This window comes from Bubalus kerabau, chromosome 3, assembly GCF_029407905.1.
Source record: "Bubalus kerabau isolate K-KA32 ecotype Philippines breed swamp buffalo chromosome 3, PCC_UOA_SB_1v2, whole genome shotgun sequence".
Taxonomy (NCBI): Eukaryota; Metazoa; Chordata; class Mammalia; order Artiodactyla; family Bovidae; genus Bubalus; species Bubalus kerabau.
In genome coordinates this window covers 1,056,136-1,076,367 of record NC_073626.1, presented here as the reverse complement: position 1 = coordinate 1,076,367, position 20,232 = coordinate 1,056,136, and the positions used below count along the sequence as shown (strand labels likewise).

Below are 20,232 nucleotides of genomic sequence, written 5' to 3'. Positions count from 1 at the left end.
CCAAGACTCTCCCCGGAGGGCCTGCCTGGGCCGCGTGCCTGCTTGCGGGAGGCCTGGCTCTGACCAGCCTGGGCGGCTCCAAGCTCTCAGCCCAGCACCCTGCCGTCCCCGCCGTGCCCCCTGCCCCCAGACCCATGTCCAGTGCCTTCCTGGGAGGGCTTCTTGGGGTCCTGACAGTGGGGTGAGATGGACAGGCCGGCAACCCATGCGCAGACTGTGTCTCCTTCAGGCTTGGGACGTGGGTCCATTTCTGCTGTTTTTGTGATCCTTCATAAGTGCCCAGTCTAACACCCTCACATGTGATTGGTTTCCAGGCCTTGGTGGCCCCACTGAACCACTCCGGTTTCTGGTCTGGACCGACGGGGTTGCTTTTCCTTCCTTTGTCTCCCTGCCTCCACTGACTGCTGTTGATGGGAACACCGCAGAGAGCTGTGCTTGTCTTATGGACATCAGTCTCCCCGCTAGCTTTCGGTTTTACCGTGTCTGCACTTTTGTGTTTGACCTATTACTGCCTTTTTGGTTTTATAAAGAAAAGTGCCTCCCTCAGCAGAAGCATCTGGCTGCGTTTCCGGTCCCCGGCGGCCGTGTGCGCCCCAGCCGGGCCGGCCCTGCGGTGGCCGAGCGCTGCTGTCACTGGCGGTCTCAGGACTCAACTGGAACGCTGGAAGAGTTACACTCTGCGCGGCTTCCAAGTCTAAAGTTTCCAAGGTGGAAAGAAGTGCATATTGTTGTCATTTTTGACATAGTATTATTATTTTTTCTTGTAACTAAAATATAGTCTTTTAAAAAGAATTACAGCATTCTATTCTTTGAGGAAGAAACCTTGCTTCTAAAATTTCTTTTAGATACGGAGCTACCAAGTTTGCATGTCAGCCGCCTGAGGTGACTGTGGATGGACTGGACGTGTTTACAGCAGTACAAGTTTTCTTAAATTAGGGCCAGGTAAAAATAGTTTTTTGTTGTTGTTGCTTTTTTAAAAAAATTGCGAGCTAGTTGGCATATAGCTGCTAAGTCACTTCAGTCGTGTCCGATTCTGTGCGACCCCTGAGACGGCAGCCCACCAGCCTCCCCCGTCCCTGGGATTCTCCAGGGAAGAACACTGGAGTGGGTTTGCCATTTCCTTCTCCAATGCATGAAAGTGAAAAGTGAAAGTGAAGTCGCTCAGTCGTGTCCAACTCTTAGCGACCCCATGGACTGCAGCCCACCAGGCTCCTCCGTCCATGGGATTTTCCAGGCACAGTACTGGAGTGGGGCGCCATCGCCTTCTCCGGCATATATGTGCAGCATCATGATTTGATGTGTGTATATGTTGCAGAATGATCACCACGATAAGCCTAGGTACAGTGTTTTTTATCTTATGATGAGAACATCTGAGATGTGCTCTGAGCATCTTTCAAGGCTGCGGCAGCGGCGTGTTGACCGTGCTCACCGGCCGTCCGCCACCCCCTGGCCTCCCCTGTCTGCCGCTGGGAAGCCCCCACCTGCTGCTGCCGCCTTCATCCTCACTCCTGCCCCACCTGGCAACCACCAGCCTCGCTCTGTATCTGTCGGTCCCGTGTTTTTGCTTGCTGTATCTTTTAGCATTTGAGTGAGGGTAGACACTATTTGTCTTTCTCTGACTTGTTCACTTAGCATAATGCCCTCCAAGTCCATCCGTGTTGCTGCAAATGGCAAGATTTCATTCCTTGTTGTGGCTGAAAAATGTTCTGGTTTTTGTTTGCATGTATATGTATATACACACAAGAGCTCCTGTGTGGCTCGGTGGTAAAGAATATGCCTGCAAAGCAGGAGTTCAACCCCTGGGTTGGGAAGATCCCTTGGAGAAAGGAATGGAACCCACACCAGTATTCTTGCCTGCAGAATCCCATGGACAGAGGAGCCTGGCAGGCTGCATTCCACAGGGTCACAGAGAGTTGGGCACGACTTAGCAACCAAACAAGAATAAATATATACATGAACTATAATATATATATATTAGCCAGTTTTCTAAAAGGATCATATAGCAACAATAAAGACTCAACAATAAATAATAACAGTAAGTGTTAGACTGGAGGAGACTTCCCACTCGGTTCCTCTTTGCTGCGACAGTGGAGAAGGCGAATCTGCTTTTAAAGGCTGGTCTCTTCCGTGCAGGCAGAGGTCACTGGGCAGTGAGTGTGCCCAGATGCGTACAGTGGAGGTGAGATCCTGTATCTGTGCTGGAACAGCCCTGTTTCTAAAATGCTTTGAGCAAATGTGCACTTAGTTTTCATTTTCTAAAATGCTACTTTTTCATATAAAATCACTGTTTTTAGAAACAAATTAAACTTTTTATTTTTTTTTTTTTTACAAAATAATAGTTTCGTTCATCTCCCCGCCCCCATATCACCTGGCAGCTCAGATCCACAAGCTATGTAGAGAAGACAGCCTGGGCGTCTTTTTCTCTCTTTTTGTAGTTTTTGTCCCAGACTTCAGTGCATAAGAGCAGTGTGTAAAGTAATGCCCAGCATGTGGGCAGGACTGGGATTTACAGTCTTCTCCAGGATTCTTTAAGTGACTTCTTTTTAGTGCTTAGGAACGGCCAGCACTGGAGGAACAGGGCTATGACACCCTGATCCTCGGCCCCAGTCTAGGATTTCTTAAATTGTGAAGGACAGGGAGGCCTGGTGTGCTGCAGTCCATGGGATCACCAGGAGCTGGACACGCCTGAGCGGCTCAGAAAGCCCGCACCGAGCGTTGGCTGTTCGTGGAGTTTTCCCAACCTCGCTGAGCCTGAATGCCACGGCTCAAAGGTACACAGACGTGAAGGGATGCTCATTTTTTATTTCAAGAGAAGGATAAAAGCTAAAAATGGAGACTAAGGCAGGTTAACGAGGAGCAGTGACACCCTTTAGTGGATGGGCTACGCTGTTAACGGCGTGTGTGGCACCTTCCCTCGTCAGGTGCAACTCTGCCCCCTGGAAAAGGAGCCAGTGAGACACGAGGCTGTGTCGCCCCCCTGCCTGTGGCTCACTTTCTGGCCAGCTCCACCGTCATTTTCAATGGCGGAAAGAACAGGCACACAGAAATGACAATATAAAGGTTGGGGTTTTTTCCCCCCTGCCATTTTCCCTAATTTGACAGACGGTGGTAAAACAGTTATCAGCAGAGTGACCATTTCTGTCTCTGTGCTTAGAAGCCTATTTTGGGATGGGAAACGTTCTCCAAACCCAGCAGGCACAGTTAATACTCCAGTTTTCATTTGAGAAAAAGTTACTTTCCGTGGTGGGGATGTGGGGCAGTACCTGACTGCGCATCTGGTGTTAACGGTCCAGAGACAGTGCAGCTGGGCTTTCTGACAGGCCGCGCAGGGGACACCAGCGAGTCCCTGGAGACGGTGTCCAGCTCTGGTTACGCGAATCTGCACGCCGGGAAAGGAACAATGTGGGACAGTTCTAGGTGATGGCTAACGTTGTGAGCTTTCTTGTGGTAAAATTAATCACTTGCCCTTTCTCCAGAGTTATTAGTGATTTTTCTTAAAAGCAAGATACCATTTTTCCCATGACAATTTTTTTAAAGCTAATAATTATTCAGAGAAATACTTGTATCATATTTCCTAGAGGGCCTTCACCTCATGAGCTGTTTTTATTAAAATAAAATATGTGCTCCTGGAATTTATCTCCAAATGGAGCGTGAAATCCTGAGTGTTTGTACCTGCTGTTTCTCGGCCCGCGTGGCCTGACGTGCAGGGCCGTGTGCCCCTCAGCCCCGAGCTGCTGAGTCTGACCCAGGAGCTGCAAACACTCCGCGTCTTGGTTTCCGCATCTTCCGTGTGAGGGGCTGGAGTCGCGTGTACTGTGAGGTTCAGAATCTGAGGATATGATTCCAGACTGATAAACACTTTTCCCTGAAAGCCTAGAGACCATCTAGAATACAATGTATATTGGTTTTAATGATGCAGACTATGTCTTCCTGTTCTGACACTGTGAAATCCCTAAATGAAACAATTTACACAGCCCAATGTCATTTTCTTCAACTTTCATGAGTTAATTTAGACACATTTAAGCTAACATTTATTTCTCTTAATAATAATTTCTCTTATTGTTTCTGGAAAGAGATGTTACAGAACATGGCTATCCAATAGAAATAATTGGATAATAATAGTAATTCAAGCCACACATGTGAGCCATTTAATTTTAAGTAATTTAAAATTTTCTAGTAGCCGCATTTGAGAAAATAAAAAAAAGATGAGATTAATTTTAATATTTTATCTAACCCATTGCATCCAAAATACCCTTTAGATGTGTTCAGAACACACAGTTATCGAGGCGTTTTACCCCCTTTATTGTTCTGTGCTGAGGCTCACAGCCCAGTATGCACTGCGCGCACATGATCCACTTTCTGGGTCGCCCACGCGTGTGAGCCCTCGAGCCCACAGCAGTCACTGCACGGGGGCTCTGCAGGTTTGTAGAATCATGGTCTGCCCTCTCGCTCAGAGCTGCATATTTTAAAACCAGCTCTTACATACACACAGTCCTGAAGAAGGGCATCTCTGGAAGAGAAAGCCTGGGTGCTTGTATACTGAACAAGCTCTTCTTCTCTGTAGTGACCGGGTGACTTGGCGGTCGGTGGCCTGTCCTGTCCCCCTGGGGAGCCGATGGGGCCCCCGCCCAGCGACCTGTGCTGCTGAGACCCTGTCCTCCGTCTTCCCCCAGAGTGGCTGCAGCCAGCACCAGCAAGGTCACAGCACACACCGCCGCCCTTCCTGGGGACAGAAGCCACACCAGGCCACCCGTGAAAAGCCTCAGAGCAGATCCTTTTGCAATCCAGAGAATCCCAGAATTTTTTAAGTAAAGGACCTTAGAAAGAATGTAGTTGTTGACACAGGATTAACCGTAAGAACAGAGTATATATCTTTGGGGCTTTGATTCAGACCAGACAGATTCGTTGTGACTCTGTTCTTTCAGACAGGCAGTTCAGCAGTGGGTGGAGTCCCAGTTGTCAAGTGGAATTCGGGGCTGACTTAATTTACTCTGCTTAAGTGCTTTAACTTCAGACTAAGCGTCCATTTAACTCTGGAGAACGTTTCAGCTGCACCTTTCTGTATGGTTTTGAAGACTGCCAAACTTCCCTGGTTACAAACTCAAAACGTCTGTTTAGAGGGAACGTCACAAGCTCCTGGGGTGCTCTTTTTTTGTAGGGGCAGCGATACAAATAATGTAAGCACTTGTAACTTTCCTCGTGTGACTAATCTCCTAGGTTTTCAGTGAATCCGTGTCATTCTTTCCATCCACACCACATCTTTTTTGGTAAGCCTCTCAAGCCATGTTTGGGTAGAAGTTGGTATAGTTTTCTAATTACAGAGATGTGGATATTTTATGCCCCCCCCCCGCCCCCCCGGGGTCAAAATGGCTTGCTTTTAGGGTCAGCCAGGAGTCTGGGGGCAAACCTGGGATTTTAACCCAGGACTCCTGATTCTTGAATTTCTGCTCAAAGTTTTAGTTCTTTAAAAATATGAAGAGACAGGACACTGCTGCTCATTACAACACATGTCCAGCCGTGTGTGAGCCCACAGCCCCTGCCCAGCCCACCCGCTCCATCCATCTTCTGCAGCCTCAGAGCCCAGGGGCACACGCAGCTTTACCGGGCACTTGTTGGAGGGTCAGAGTGATGAGCAGGAAGAAGAGGTCAGGAAGGGGAGACACGACTGAGCAGATGATGGGTTCACCTCCAGGACCCCAGCTGCTGGCCGGGTGGTTGCCATCCACGGGATGGCATGACACAGTCTTGATTGAAGTCTATATCATAGCTCACATCACATGTATCTCACAGAAAGCTTTTCATTCCAATAAATATTTTTACCAAAGGAAATTCCAAACAAAACTGGTCAACTTATCAACTACTTGGCAAAGAGAACCCTTAGATGAAACATGTAAGTGAAAATATAAGTAATGTATTTTGGTGGTGTTCAGTCACTAAGTCGTGTCTGTCTCTTTGCAGCCCCATGGACTGCAGCACGCCAGGCTTCCCTGTCCTTCACCGTCTCCCAGAGTTTGCTCAAACTCATGTCCATTGAGTCGGTGATGCCATCCAACCATCTCATCCTCTGTCGCCCCCTTCCCCTCCCGCCTTCAATCTTTCCCAGCATTGGGGTCTTTTCCAGTGAGTCAGCTTTTCACACAGGTGCCCAAAGTACTGGAGCTTCAGCTTCAGCATCAGTCTTTCCAATGTATATTCAGGGTTGATTAACTTTAGGATGGTTTGATCTCCATGCAGTCCAAGGGACTCTCAAGAGTCTTCTCCAGCACAGTTTGAAAGCATCAATTCTTTGGCACTCAGCCTTTTTTATGGTCCAACTCACATCCCTACATGACTACTGGAAAAACCATAGCTTTGACTATACAGACCTTTGTCAGCAAAGTGATGACTTTGCTTTTTTAATATACTGTCTAGAAATATATACAAGAAATGTATACAAAATTGTGCTGTTTTCTTATTGGTGGGGAGGGCACTAACATATAGGCACGTGACACATCATTTATGATGCTTATCAATTTTAGATTGCTTGTGTTTTTGTGTATGTAGGCCCCCTGAGGTCACAGTGGCCCCAGGGAGGGACTTGGACACCCGTCCTGGGCCAGCCTGCTTTGTACGCTGGAGCAGGTCACGGGCATGTGCTCTGCAAGCTCTCTGGCCTGTTCACTGGGGAAAGTTCCATAAGGAAAGTGTTCTCCTGGTTTAGTCAGAAGCCCCCTTTAAGGCAGACCATTCCCCAGAGAGTTTGTTTTACTTCCTTGTTTCATTGCCATATGGCCCAAAGTAGGTATTCAGCCTTTGGTTTCTCTTTCTTTTGAATTTGTCTTATTGAAGTAGAGTTGATTTGCAATGTTGTCTTCCGTTTCTGCTGCACAGCAGGTGACTCGGTTATGCACGTGTGTATGCTCTTCTCCGTGTTCTCTTCCATCGTGGTTTATCACAGGGTATTGACTATAATTTCTTGTGATAAACAGACCTTTTTTATCCACAGTTATTGGTTTTTTACCCTGGAGGAGGAAATGGCAACCCACTCCAGTATTTTTGCCTAGAGAATCCCATGGACAGAGGAGCCTGGCCGGGCTGCAGTCCATGGGATCACAAAAAGTTGGACACGACTGAGCGACTAATACTTTACTACTTTTTTATTGGTTTCTTAAACTTAAATTATTTTAGAAAGCTCTGTCTATTCATAGGTCACAATACATTGCCTTGTTCCACCTTCGTTTGTTAAATCCAGCTTTGGAAACTGGGTTGTGGGACTCTGTGGCCCTAGACTTGCCATCCATCCCCAAGCATATGGAGCTTTAAGCCACCTGGGGCCGGGGGAGCAGAGTTAAGTTAGTGCAGAGGTAAGGGGCATCTCCCCCTAGAAGCCTGGGATCCTGGGGTAGAGAAACCACGTGCGCAGAAGGAAGCGCTCCTGCACGGGCATGGCCTGGCATGTGGACCTAGCACCGTGGCCGCGTCTTCCTGCTCTCCAGTGCCAGTGCCAAGAACCGCTCCGCATCGTCCAGGGTCAGGGGCCGGGCCGAGGGTCACACTCCCCTGCCAGTCCACTCCCCCGCCAGCTGCAGGCTCGCCCCGCCTGGCCCCCCTTCCCGGGTGCAGCTGGACACATGGCTGCTGAGTAACAGGGGCCCTGTGGCCATGCTTCGGGGAGCCCCAGACCTGAAGGCTGGACCTGCCGGCCTGCTGTGACCAAGAGGGGCTCCTGGAGGACAGAGCCCCCTGTTCCCCAGAACAGCCGGGGGGTGGAGCAGGGAGGGGGAGGAGGGGAATCCCGGGATACGCACTTTCGGGTCATACACACCCCGACGCGCGCACCCGTGGTGGCCAGAGCTCGCAGGTCTGGAGGATCGGCAGCATCGCCTGGCCCAGCTCTGCAACCCCCAACCTCCTCAGAACCTCCGAGAAACCAGCATGTCCTTGAGATGCGGAGACTCCCAGCATCGGTGAACAGACATGTTCAGGTAAAACTTTCACTGTAGCTTTTTTAAGGAGTCGTAAAAATTGGAATAGGCTTCAGTGACAAAATGCACGTCTGGCTGTTTGACTTACAGCACTTAGGGTTCTGGTCTGGCCTAAATCGTCCCTGAGAAGCTGGGGTTCTTCGGTTATCCCAGCCCAGTGGAGCCCCTAGCAGAAGGGGGACCCGCACCCACACGGCCGCCTCCCAGCGAGCCTCTGGGAAGCCACTCGGGCCGGAAGCTCCCGGTGTGCTGCTCACGGCACGGCACCGTCCATCGGTGTCAGCCGCCCGCAGCCCAGCGCTGTCCCTCAGCGGCCCCGGGCGAGGAGCACTGTCTCCAGGTGCTCCTGGGTGCTGGCGGCGGGCGCACTCGCAGCCCCCTTCCTCCCTGCACACTGTCCCCATCGGCTCGGGCGGGTCCGCGCCCCCTCCGCCCCCCGCACCAGAGCAGAGCGCTGCGCTGACGGCAGGTGCGCTGGCAGCCCTCGGCCTCTGGTGTCCTGTCTCTGGCAGCCCCACACCTGTCGTCAGCATCAGGAGTGCCCCACGTCCAGCATGGGGGAGTTGGACAAAGCCCAGCCCCACAGAGCAAGTGTTTTTATCCCCATTTTGGTGATCAAGAGGAGGTGCAGTGTGGCCAGGCGACTTCCCCAGAGCGCGTGGCAGCGCCAGCCCGGACTCCGCAGGCAGGTGTCTCTCGCAGGCGTGCCCGCACTCAGGTCCCGCCCCCACACCTCTCCGGGGACTTCCCTCTGCTCCCAGCCCAGTTTCCTACGTTGTCGCCCCTCGGGCGGCACAGTAACTTTGCCTTTGATGGGTCTCTGACGCCCTTGCTTTGTCAGCCGTGTGTTCCCTGTGACACTTGGCCTGGACCCTGCGTGCTCCGGGCTGTCTCCCTCCAGCTGGGGAGCAGGGGCCTGGGGGCAGAGCCCCTGTGGTGAGGCTCCCACCGTGGACTGGGTGCTGTGCCAGGCCAGGCTGGCATCGCGCTGGCACTTGGGCCACCGTGGCTGAGCCCAAGCAGGTGGTGGCACTCACAGCACAGGGCCCAGACCTCGGCCAGGGGGGCGGTCTTCCCACAAGAGATGCAAATTCATGTGTTAAATCTGGTGACTCCTTTGTTTCGTCACACAGATACGCCTTTTCTTGACTTACTGTGTCTGCCTGAGACAGCGCGGGAGACCTTCCCCACCTCCATCCACGAGGAGGCTTTTCCGCAGAGGGGTTGGGGGAGGGCCGAGTGGTCCAGCAGAGGCCTCTGGCCGCGTCCTCCTGCTCCCAGAGATGAGGCCGCAGCCCCGCCCGGCTAGGTCAGCCAACTCTTCCAGGAGCCCGTCTCTCTCATCCACCATGGTGTTTGTTTTGTTTCATACAACCGCGCATTACTTGAATCTTAGCTTTTTTGCAAATGGCTTTCCCCGAGGCCATTCCTGTCTGCCCCTTTGTCCCGAAGCCTGGAGGGCCTGTCCCCGCATCACGTGTTCCGCGCTCAACAGCGCGGCTCTGTTCCGAGCTCACCCTCGCCCCAGAGCTGGAATAAATCACAGTCGGTGGAGACTCCGTCGCCATAAATCAAGGCCTGTCCAGAGCTGGAGCCTGCCCAGTCGAAATGTCATAGCTCGGCTCTCACTGAGGATTAATTAAAGGCCTGATAGAAAGCCCAGATGTGCTGCCTGGTGGCTGCGTCTCCCGGGTCTCTGCCCACCCAGGAGCGCGGGGGGAGTGCGGGCGTGCGCGCGTCCGAGCGGACTTCACCTGGTTTGCAGGATGCGCGGGCGCGCTCCGGGCATCGGGCTCTGCGTGCCCAGCCTCTGCCTGCAGGGCCTGCAGTCACGCAGAGGCTGCGCTTTAACCGAGGAAGACGGAAGAAAAGGGACAGTCAAGGCGCTCTCCACGCAGAAAAAGCTGTCCTGAAACCAGTGTCCATGTGAGGCCAAGGAACCCAGGAGGACCGAGTCTGCGGCGTCTGTGCTCAGGAGAGCTGGGCTCCTCGGGAGCGGCTCTCGCCTCAGCAGTTGCTCAGTCCTTCCTTCAGTGATGAACGAGAGCGTGGAACCATCCAGAAAAGGGTGCTTGGTTGAACGTACATGAAAGGGAATGTGCAGCGTGAACCAGTTCTTGACGTATCCTAGCAAAATACTGCATTAGAAACAGAAAACAAGAAATAGCTTGTAATAGAAAACCATGCACCGCAACCGTGTTTTTGTACAACTTTAGCCTTAATATTAACCAGTGTAGAAATTTGATTATGAAGTTGGGGAAAAAAAAGACACCATGAAAGACTAATAATAACCAAACATCTTTTTCCTGTGGTAATATGTTTACTTCCCTTACTGAGGATCTGAAAATCGGCTATTTAGAAACTTCATAAACAAAACGGAGACTCCTGATTGCTACACGATCCATGCAAATAGATAATCAGAGATGACAGTTGGAAAGCTCTGATAGTGAAAAGCGGGGCTCTTTGTGCCAAACAGAGCTTGCTATTTTGTATAGCACATCTTTCTGTTTACCTGAGGCTTTTATCAACAAAGTTTGGCTTTCCCCAGCACACGGGATTTTCTCACAGGTCCTGTATTGATGCTTACTTTCTGGACGTGAACACTTGTTTTTTATGAACTTAAATAATGAAATAGCATAAACCTTAAACAAATTCCAGAGAAAAGCACGGTGATGTCAGTGGGAGTGATCTGAAGGTTTCTATACCTGTTATGTGACCCCAGGTATTTAAATATACAAACATATCCAATTTTAAGGATTTTTTAAAATCTAATAAACTTTTAATAGCCACATTATATGTGGTCATATATGACTTACTATTTTCATTCTATAATCTGATGATTGTGACTGAAGTAATAATCTGAATAGACTTTTTAGCATACCTGTGCAATTTCTCAGAAACAACAATTTCAGCTATCTTCCAAATGATCAAATTCTGTACTTCTGTTGAGATTACTGAGGACTGGTCAGTCTTTAGGAGTTATCATGGATCTCACAGCATGTTCGTTGGCTTTCCAAGGCTTTCCTCAAGGACCCTTCCTTGGCTTACAGTAGTCAATTATCTGGGGGGAAAATGGTTTACTGCAAAGTTCCATTTCCATTAGCCCAGATATTTGATGTTTTTAGGAGGATTGCCACTGCGTGCTTTCTTGGCTTAGCCCATGAGTGACTTCACGTTTATCATTGCTTCTGGTCCTGCATTTAAATTTCAGTAGTTCTGCACAGGCTGAAAGGCCCAGGTCAGTGGCTCCAGAGCAGAAACTGATCTGAAGAAGTCGTTGCATTTCCCCAAACCAGGCAGCCTAGCTCCTGGAATAATCTTTATAAATACTCCTTGTGTATGTATTTTCCCTTCTGTGTTTCTAATCGCATTGAGGCAAACAGCTAATGTAACAGATCCGGTGTGGTTGTGCTAAGTGTGAGCATGTGCACACCACCAGCACCAGCGAGGAGGTCTCATTCCCAAGCCCAAGGATTAACACTATCAGAGTTCAGAAAAGACTAAAGCACTTGCTGTAGTCAGAAATCAGAATCACATCCCGCAGTTGAGAGGGAAAATGTCCTTATTTAATGCAGGCTGTCTGCTGCCCGGGGTGCTGGGCAGTGGGTGGACGCCAGGCCCACCTGCCCTTGGGGCTGGGCCGGGCGCAGAGGGTGCAGACCCATCAGCTCAGCCGGGAATCTCCCTGCTGGGAAGTGGCCTGGGAGGGAGGCGAGCCCACGCCTGGCCTGTCCTCCCTCACATAGTATCTGAGTGCAGCAGACTGGCTGAGGGAGTTTCCGGAACACTCCCGGATGATGGCGTCCAGATGCACTGCTCTGAAGTTAGGCAGCCTCTGTTTCAGTGTATAACATTTTAGACGAGAAGGTTCCCTCGGAAGTTGTCCGCTTTGATTAGACGTAGACATGAAGGCCAGCAAAAGTCAGGGGTGTGTCCAGGGCTATCCAGCCAGAGCTGTTAGCTCCTTGGCCAGTGTTTCTTCTTCCCAATGCTGTCTCATATTTTCTCATTATTTTAAAGATTGGTTGATGCTGACCATCAACTGTTATGATTAGTTTGTGAAAACACATTTATCCATTCACTTATATGTGTTTTTTCTTTTAACCTGTATATTATGTACTTCATGAAATTAAAAGACACTTGCTCCTTGGAAGAAAAGCTATGACCATCCGAGACAGAGTATTAAAAAGCAGAGACATCACTTTCCTGACAAAGGTCCGTATAGTCAAAGCTACGGTTTTTCTGTAGTCATGTACAGATGTGAACGTTGGACCATAAAGAAAGCTGAGCGCCAAAGAATTGATGCTTTCACATTGCGGCACTGGAGAAGACTCTTGAGAGTCCCTTGGACCGCAAAGAAATCAAACCAGTCCATTCTAAAGGAGTTCAGCCCTGGGTGTTCTTTGGAAGGAATGATGCTGAAGCTGAAGCTACAATACTCTGGCCACCTGATGCGGAGAGCTGACTCATTGGAAAAGACCCTGATGCTGGGAAAGATTGAGGGCAGGAGGAGAAGAGGGAGACAGAGGATGAGATGGTTGGATGGCATCACGGACTCGATGGACGTGAGTCTGAGCAAACTCTAGAAGACAGCGAGGGACAGGGCAGCCTGGCGTGCTGCAGTCCATGGGGTTGCAAAGAGTCTGACGTGACTGAACAACAACAATGTTATATTTCAGCATAAATTACCTTTAAAACGTCATGATTTATGAAATTTGACATCATACTTACCAGCAGAGGTTCTTTCTGAGGGTATTTTTGATGAGAGTAAATACTTAGCTCTTCAAACCAAGGGGTGAGGATGTGAAGGTGGGGCGGTGACCGCTCTGCACTTGCTAAGGCACCAGGTGGCTCCTTCCTGTGTCGCTGGCCCTGCCCCGCGGGCTGCCCGTGACTGGGGCCTTGGATGTCGCTGGCCCTGCCCTGCGGGCTGCCCGTGACTGGGGCCTTGGATGTCGCTGGCCCTGCCCTGCGGGCTGCCCGTGACTGGGGCCTTGGATGGTTCAAGGTGAGCAGCTGCCACTGTATCTGCCTGGGAACCGCCTCCTCTAGGGTGGGCGTCCCTCCATATCAGCCCCTAAGGGTGTCGCCCTCTCCCAGTGACCCCTCCTGTGGTGTCTTCTGCTGCTCACTGGCCCCCTTCCCGGGGAAGGGTCGCTTTGTGTGGCTCACACCTTACGTGCTGGCTCACAGTGTGGGTGGCTGTGGGCCCCGCCCCAGGTGACTGTGCCCCTGGGCCAGCATCTGCGCTGCCAGACCCCAGCCGATGCCCCTTCAGTTAACATTCAGCCATGTTTACCAAATAGCCTGAGCCACGGTCCTGCTAAAGCCTTAGGAGATTGTTCTTTGGCTTTGATATTTAACATCTTTTATAGTAAACTTACTAAAATGTCTGCTTTTTTCCTTCATTTCCTGGAATGGTCCGAAGGGGTCTTCTCTCCTGGTTCCTTGCAGCTTCTGCCCTGGGCTTCCTTAGTGAGGTCTTGTCTCTCTCGTGAAGTGGCTCCTGCCTCCTGGCAGGTCTCTTCAGTTGCATGTGCCCGCTTTGCCACACGGAGAATCGCTCACTGTCTCTCCAGGTACCCCTGGTGCAGGGAAACCCTGCTCTCAGATTTCCTCCTGGAAATGAAGGTGGGTATTGTTCAGTACGCCGGTTCCTAAGTTTTGGATCCAAGCCCTCAGAAACGCAGTGGCGCTGGTGGCATTTAAGCCTGACGCTGCTGTCCCAAGTGGACGCCTCCACGGGCAGGGCGGGCGGGCGGGCCGGCGCAGAGGAAGCCTCCTTCCCGCCGCTACTCGGGCCTTCCCGTGAGACGCGCGTGGACGACGGAAGTGACGGCTGATGAGCCGTCTCGGTGGCCTCGCTTCCGTTCTCTTCTCTGGTGGCGGCTGTCACAGCTGGGACCCCCTCGCTGTGACCTGGGCTCACCTTCCTCCTGCCCTCCGCTGCACGTCCCACTCGCCCCTGACCCCTGCCCACCCCCCGGCCCCTCCCGGGGGGCGCGGATGTTTGTTCAGAGGCCTGGTACTGCCGCGCTGTACCGTGCGCAGGGTCCCCCCGGGAAGCACCTTCCGCAGGTCTCCCGACGCTGCCGCGGGCCTGTCGGAAGCCCTGTCCGCGGGCCCCTCGCCCTGCCCTTCACTCGCCCTGCCCTTCACTCGCCCTGCCCTTCCCTCGCCCTGCCCTTCCCTCGCCCTGCCCTTCCCTCGCCCTCAAAGGCGGTGTGGTCCTTCTCGCCGGCAGGGCGTCACTGTCGCCGCGCCCTCGGGCCTAGCTGGCACCAGCCACGCTGACATGGCCCGTGTTTACTGAAGGGACAGTGGAGCAAACGCCGAGCGGAGGCGGGTGCTGCCGTCCTGCCGGACCAAACGGGGGTTGGGGGGGCCGGGCCCAGCGTGGACGGCACGCGCGCTCAGCGGGGGTGGCCTCTTGGCCTGTGTGCCTCCCTCCAGCCCGGCCCTGCCGTGCTCCGGACGGATGTGTGGCAAGAAGAGAGAATGGAGCCCACAGGTAACTCGGACCTGCTGGGGTGCCCGCGCCCATCGCTCACGTGCGTGTCTGTAGACCCCCCGGCCTCCCGGCCTGCACGCGGGGTCAGGCGGGCTCAGGCATGAGGAGCTACTGCTCTTTGGAGAAAGACTGGGAGCCCCTGAGTGTTACACGGAGAGCATCCACCCGAGGACAGGAGTCTTACTGGACGGTTTTGTAGAAACAGCAATGGAGGTAACATCGTTCCAAGAGAAGAAAGATTTAGGTGACCATGAGAAGTGTGTGTTCACTTTGAAACTGTAAAGAAAGCACTAACTGGTATTTAAGAAATTTAATCTATTCTCTTCTATTAATGTTTTAAGGTTATTAGATGTTTTGCTATTAAAGTTAAGTTCAGTCGCTCAGTTGTGTCTGACTATTTGTGACCCCATGAATCGCAGCATACCAGGCCTCCCTGTCCATCACCAGCTCCCAGAGTTCACTCAAACTCATGTCCATCGAGTAAGTGATGCCATCCAGCCATCTCATCCTCTGTCGTCCCCTTCTCCTCCTGCCCCCAATCCCTCCCAGCATCAGGGTCTTTTCCAATGAGTCAACTCTTCGCATGAGGTGGCCAAAATACTGGAGTTTCAGCTTTAGCATCATTCCTTCCAAAGAACACCCAGGACTGATCTCCTTTAGGATGGACTGGGTGGATCTCAAGAGTCTTCTCCAACACCACAGTTCAAAAACATCAGTTCTTCAGCGCTCAGCCTTCTTCACAGTCCAACTCTCACATCCATACATGACTACTGGAAAAACCATAGCCTTGACTAGACGGACCTTTGTTGGCAAAGTAATGTCTGCTTTTGAATATGCTGTCTAGGTTGGTCATAACTTTCCTTCCAAGGAGTAAGCATCTTTTAATTTCATGGCTGCAGTCACCATCTGCAGTGATTTTGGAGCCCAGAAAAATAAAGTCTGACACTGTTTCCCCATCTATTTCCCATGAAGTGATGGGACCAGATGCCATGATCTTAGTTTTCTGAATGTTGAGCTTTAAGCCAACTTTTTCACTCTCCACTTTCAGTTTCATCAAGAGGCTCTTTAGTTCGTCTTCACTTTCTGCCATAAGGGTGGTGTCATCTGCATATCTGAGGTTATTGATATTTCTCCTGGCAATCTTGATTCCAGCTTGTGCTTCTTCCAGCCCAGCATTTCTCATGATGTACTCTGCATATAAGTTCAATGAGCAGGGTGACAATATACAGCCTTGACGTACTCCTTTTCTTATTTGGAACCAGTCTGTTGTTCCATGTCCAGTTTGAACTTTTGCTTCCTGACCCGCATACAGGTTTATCAAGATGATTATTTCAGGAAGGGCCGTTTTCCCACAACAGGCGTTTCATGGGACAGGAGCACACGTCTTTAAAACCCTTGGCTGGGAACTGAGTTGTTCTTCCTGGGGAGCTCCTAGGGCAGGAAGGTCAAATTAGAAGTGTGAGTAAAAGATTATCACGGTCAACTGAAGCATTAGGCTTGTAAATTGAAGGATACTTTTTCACGAACACGACGAGCCCTGGTCCTCTCCTGTCCTGGGAGGGGCCTCGAGCCGAGCAGAAGCCAAGTTTGCTTTCCTGTCAGGTACTTGGTGATGAGTTCATTGAAGATTTTCGTGGCTGTGCTGACCCTGGTCTCCAGCTTTCAGGACCAGCCTCCACCCTCTGCCTGCCTGCAGCCCCTGCCGAGCTTCCTCGCTGGACACCGAGGGCCTCGGGTTTGCACAAGGTTCAGAGCAGGGCAGATGTTCGCCAGTGTTTTGTACAGGTGGCCTGAGGTCCTGTAGTTGCTTATCTTCATTAATTCCTCTTGTCCGCCCCCACCCCCACCGCATGCAAGGCCCTTCACGTGAATCCAATTTAGCCTCAATGCACCTTATTCAGCGGCTTCAGGCTGCCCTTCCCGCCAGCTGTCCTGCTGCCCGGCGGCCTCAGGCTTCCCAATTTAGCTCTGGAAATGATTTCAGCATGGCAAAAACGTTTCTCCGGCCAATTTGGAAAACAGGGTTCAATTTGTGAGGAAGGCCTGAAATGGCAACTGAACTTGGCAGGGAGGTGGGGGAGGCGGGGCGAGGCCGTCAGGGTGGGGGGTGGGGGTGAGGAGGGGCCCCTCACCCCGGGGCGGCCCCCCAGGAGCGCCTCCGGGACGGTGCCCCCTACTCACCTGGAGTCAGGCTCGGGCTGCACTGCTGTCTCTGCTAGTCCCCTTCTGGCCTCGGGCCTAAGGGCGGCTCTGCGGTCACTGGGGGCGGCGGGTGGGGAGGCCCAGCAGGGCCACCGTCACCCGTGGTGTGCGGGTGGCCGGGACCCAGGAGGTGTTGCAGCCGCGTGGGGACAGGTCTCAGCACAGTGGCCGAGGCTGGAGTGACGGCACGTGACTCGTGGGGCTGAAAGAGTGACACACCCCATGGCACACACCATTGCACCTAAGCCACCTGCCAAGTGTGGCTCTGTTAGGTCCAAAATTACATGTAAGTAATTCATATAGGGTGTAAAAGGTTGCTTAAAAGTGGATTTATTGTGGGCTTTGGTGAAGGATGTGCTATTGAGATGCATGCAGGCAGGTTCTAGGTTCCGAAGGCTGGCTGATGTCAGAGGCTGGTGGGCAGGGACTGTGAATGTGTGTGTCATTGCTTTTCTCTTTGTACATAAACCTCAGTCTCTCGCAAGAGAGAAGAAGTGTGCTTGAACGTGTGTGGCTCAGTCGTAGCTGCTGCTTAAGCTCTACCATGTTCCTTCTCTCCCACGGAATCTGTGATGTCAAAATAAGCGAGGTTATTACTCATAGCTTCTTCTGCAGAGGACACTGGATTTTGAATAATTTCAAAAGTCTAATACCTTCAGAGGGCTTCCCTGGTGGCTCATCAGTAAAGAATCCATCTGCCAATGCAGGAGATTCCAGTTCAATCCCTGGGTCGGGAAGATCCCCTGGAAGAGGGCATGGCACCCCACTCCAGCATTATTGCCTGTAGAATCTCATGGACAGAGGACCCTGGCGGGCTAAGGTCCATGAAGTTGCAAAGAGTCAGACACGACTGAGTGACTAAACACCACCACCACTTTCAGAATTTAGAGTTGCCCATCATGAGCTGTGTGTTTAGCTGTATCGTTTATCCATAACCACTGCCGCTGGTGGTCAGTTGACTCCATGGGGCTGTCTGGTTTCAGAGGCTACTTCAGCATCTGGAATAGATACTGATGATGTCATGTGACCTCTGACACCCGTCCCGTCTCCCAGGGTCAGGCTCCTTCTCTCTGCTAGCCTTGCTCAGAGGTGCTCAGCCTTCTGGCTGCAGGAGGATGCCTTGGAAGTTTGCTTAAAGCACAGACGTGGGTCCCCTGTCCCCCTGGTTTCCCACACAGCAGGTCTGAATGGGCCCCGAGAAAGCACATTTCTCAATTTCCCCAGGTGATCCTGCGCTGCGCCAGCCGCTCACCCACATTCTGACTCAGCAGCAACGAAGTGGGGACCGAGCTTTAAAAGGCAGCAGCTCTGGATTTCTAATGAAAAGCATGGTGACCGTGGTTACTGCTATACTGAGTACCTGAAATTTGCAGAGAGGGCAGGCCTTCAGTGACCCCACAGTGAAAAGAAGGAAAAGAGAAGGTGGCTGCAGGTGCTGGAGGTCGTTGCACAGTGTTCACGCACGCCAGCTTGTCAAGTGGGCACCTCACATACGTGCAGACCCTGTCAGCTGTGCGGCAGTGAAGCTGTAGAAAGCGAGCCTGTCGAGCCAGATTAAAAGCTCAAATGTTTATCATAAGTTGACCATTGCTTTAAAATAGTCATAGGTTTTCTATCATCCAGGACCATCCCAGGATGTTTCCAAATTAGCTTTATCTTTTCTGGAAGTTGAGGGACAGGCCAAGGATGGCAGGACACAGCCACCCTCTCTGCTCTGCCCCGCATGTTAGAGATCTCTCTTTGACCTTCAGAGGGGTGGTGCTTGGACTTGGAGGTCAGACAGCCTGGGTAGAGGTGACTTTCTTCCAGGGTGGAGAGCATTCGTTTTGGGTCTGTGTCGCTGAAGGGAGTGGAGGGAAGGATGGGTGAAAAGGACTTGTAGAACTGCTACAAAAACCTCCCCAAGGATGTGGTCCCTGCTCCAAAATGGAAATAACACTGCCCACTTGCAACGTTTCAGATAGGATTATTTTAAATGTATTGTTGAAAATATAGCTGCTAAATAATTGGCAAAGAATAAAGCCCCAGAACAGACTGTCACCCATTCCAGTTCAGGGTAAGTTCCTCACCCTCTCTGTGACTCCGTTTGTTCATCTGTGGCATGGGTACAACACAGATGTTAATCTCCTGCGATTGTCGTGAAGAGTAAAAGACAGCATGCGTGTCTGCGCAGAGCCCGGCACATCGGAAAGGCTCCATAGTGTAAAGTGGCAACAGCAGCCACTGCTGACACCACCTCTTAGAGTAAAAGTCTTCAGAACAGACAGAAGAAAGAGTCGTTTTCTGCGATTGTCAATGAGAGCTCATCAATAAGAAGGACCTCTGCTGGTTTAATCATTTATGCAAATTACAGATCTGATCTCTTACGACCAAACAGTGCTACTCCCTTCAGTTGTCTTCACCCTCAGCCCCTGGTGTAGATGAATGTAATGAGATAAATGTTGGTTTTGTTCTTGGTGTTTGAAAAGTATAATTAATTGAAATGAGGCAGATAAAACACGATGTCGGGTGGCCCCCGTTCGCTGCACTGCAGAGCTCTGGGGTCAGAGGGTCCTCTCCCTCCCAGGCCACACTCACGTGCATCCTCATCCTGGAGACTGATAACCAAGTCGCCGCTGGGGCTGCAGGCGTGGCAGGCGCAGCGTCCTGGTAACGGGGAGCCCACTTGTGCCCACACAGCAGGGCCTGGAATCATGTCTCTCTGTCTGTCTCTGGGATGTGATGGAGTTGTTTGATTTATCACAGAGTAAAGTCTGTGCCATTTCTGGTCGATATCCTTTTCCCGTTGATATTTTAGGGCTTGTTACAGTAAAATTCCAGCAGAATTACACAACCGAGAAAGAATGATCCAGTGGGTCCTGAAAGTGTGATGAATTTCTGATGGAGACTGAACTCAATGGCAGTATGTTAAGTTCTTGAAGTCAGAAATTCGTGTTATATTTTTAGGAGACATTCTTGAAATTGCCTTTCCCATTTGGGAGGAGGCAAGGAGAAACATCATGACTTTTCTTCTTTTCTCAGACAAACAACCAAGCAGGAGATTTTTTTATATATATTACAGACACACTCACTTTGCAGAGCCTGCTGTGAGTCCCAGCTTAGTCGCTGGGGTTCTGCGTTCGCGGCAGTTCTGCGGACAACAGCCCCCAAGGCTGCCGGAGGTCCATGCGCCCTGGTTTGTCCGTGTGGCCAGGGAGTTCAGAAGGCTCTGTGTTGGGGTGCAGAACAGGAAGAAAGGGCACAGCTGGCCTCTGCCTGAGGCCACACCGTGCTGCACCCCGGGCTGGCCCGAGGACTGGTTTAATTCAGCCTCCAGACCCAAGGGCCGTGTCCTGCGAGGATGGCAGGTGGGCGGTAATGCAGGAGGCGGGAGGATGGGAACCCTGGAAGGAAGCAGGCGGCCTGTGGAGACAGACTGTGTCTGCCCCTCGATACCTGGGATGCCTCTGCGGCCGAGGAACAGCCGTGGTGTCTCCTCGTCCCTTTCCGTGATGATCTTTGTAAACCAAAGCTCCAGAGTGTTTTCGGCACCGAGAGGTCATTGCCCTGTCCCTG

At 51.6% G+C, this 20,232-nt stretch overlaps 1 protein-coding gene across 12 annotated transcripts in view; it reads left to right on the top strand.

Annotated features, from left to right (window-relative positions):
• The window catches only part of GMDS (GDP-mannose 4,6-dehydratase), a 442,717-nt gene that overhangs the window by 222,369 nt on the left and 200,116 nt on the right, over window positions 1-20,232 (top strand). Inside the window, exons 9-11 of one of the 12 annotated variants that reach the window (XR_008711295.1) lie at window positions 846-942; window positions 7,832-7,964; window positions 9,098-10,754. The exons of 7 other annotated variants lie outside the window; for them this stretch is intronic. Coding sequence is in view for 3 of the 5 variants with exons in the window: in XM_055570457.1 (XP_055426432.1) it covers window positions 315-401 (87 nt within the window). In the remaining 2 variants the exon portion in view is untranslated. Of the gene's footprint in view, window positions 1-314; window positions 774-845; window positions 943-4,564; window positions 5,170-5,958; window positions 6,449-7,831; window positions 7,965-9,097; window positions 10,755-20,232 lie in introns of those variants that run through there. 4 more of the 12 variants (XR_008711294.1, XM_055570458.1, XM_055570462.1 and 1 more) reach the window with 4 other exon arrangements.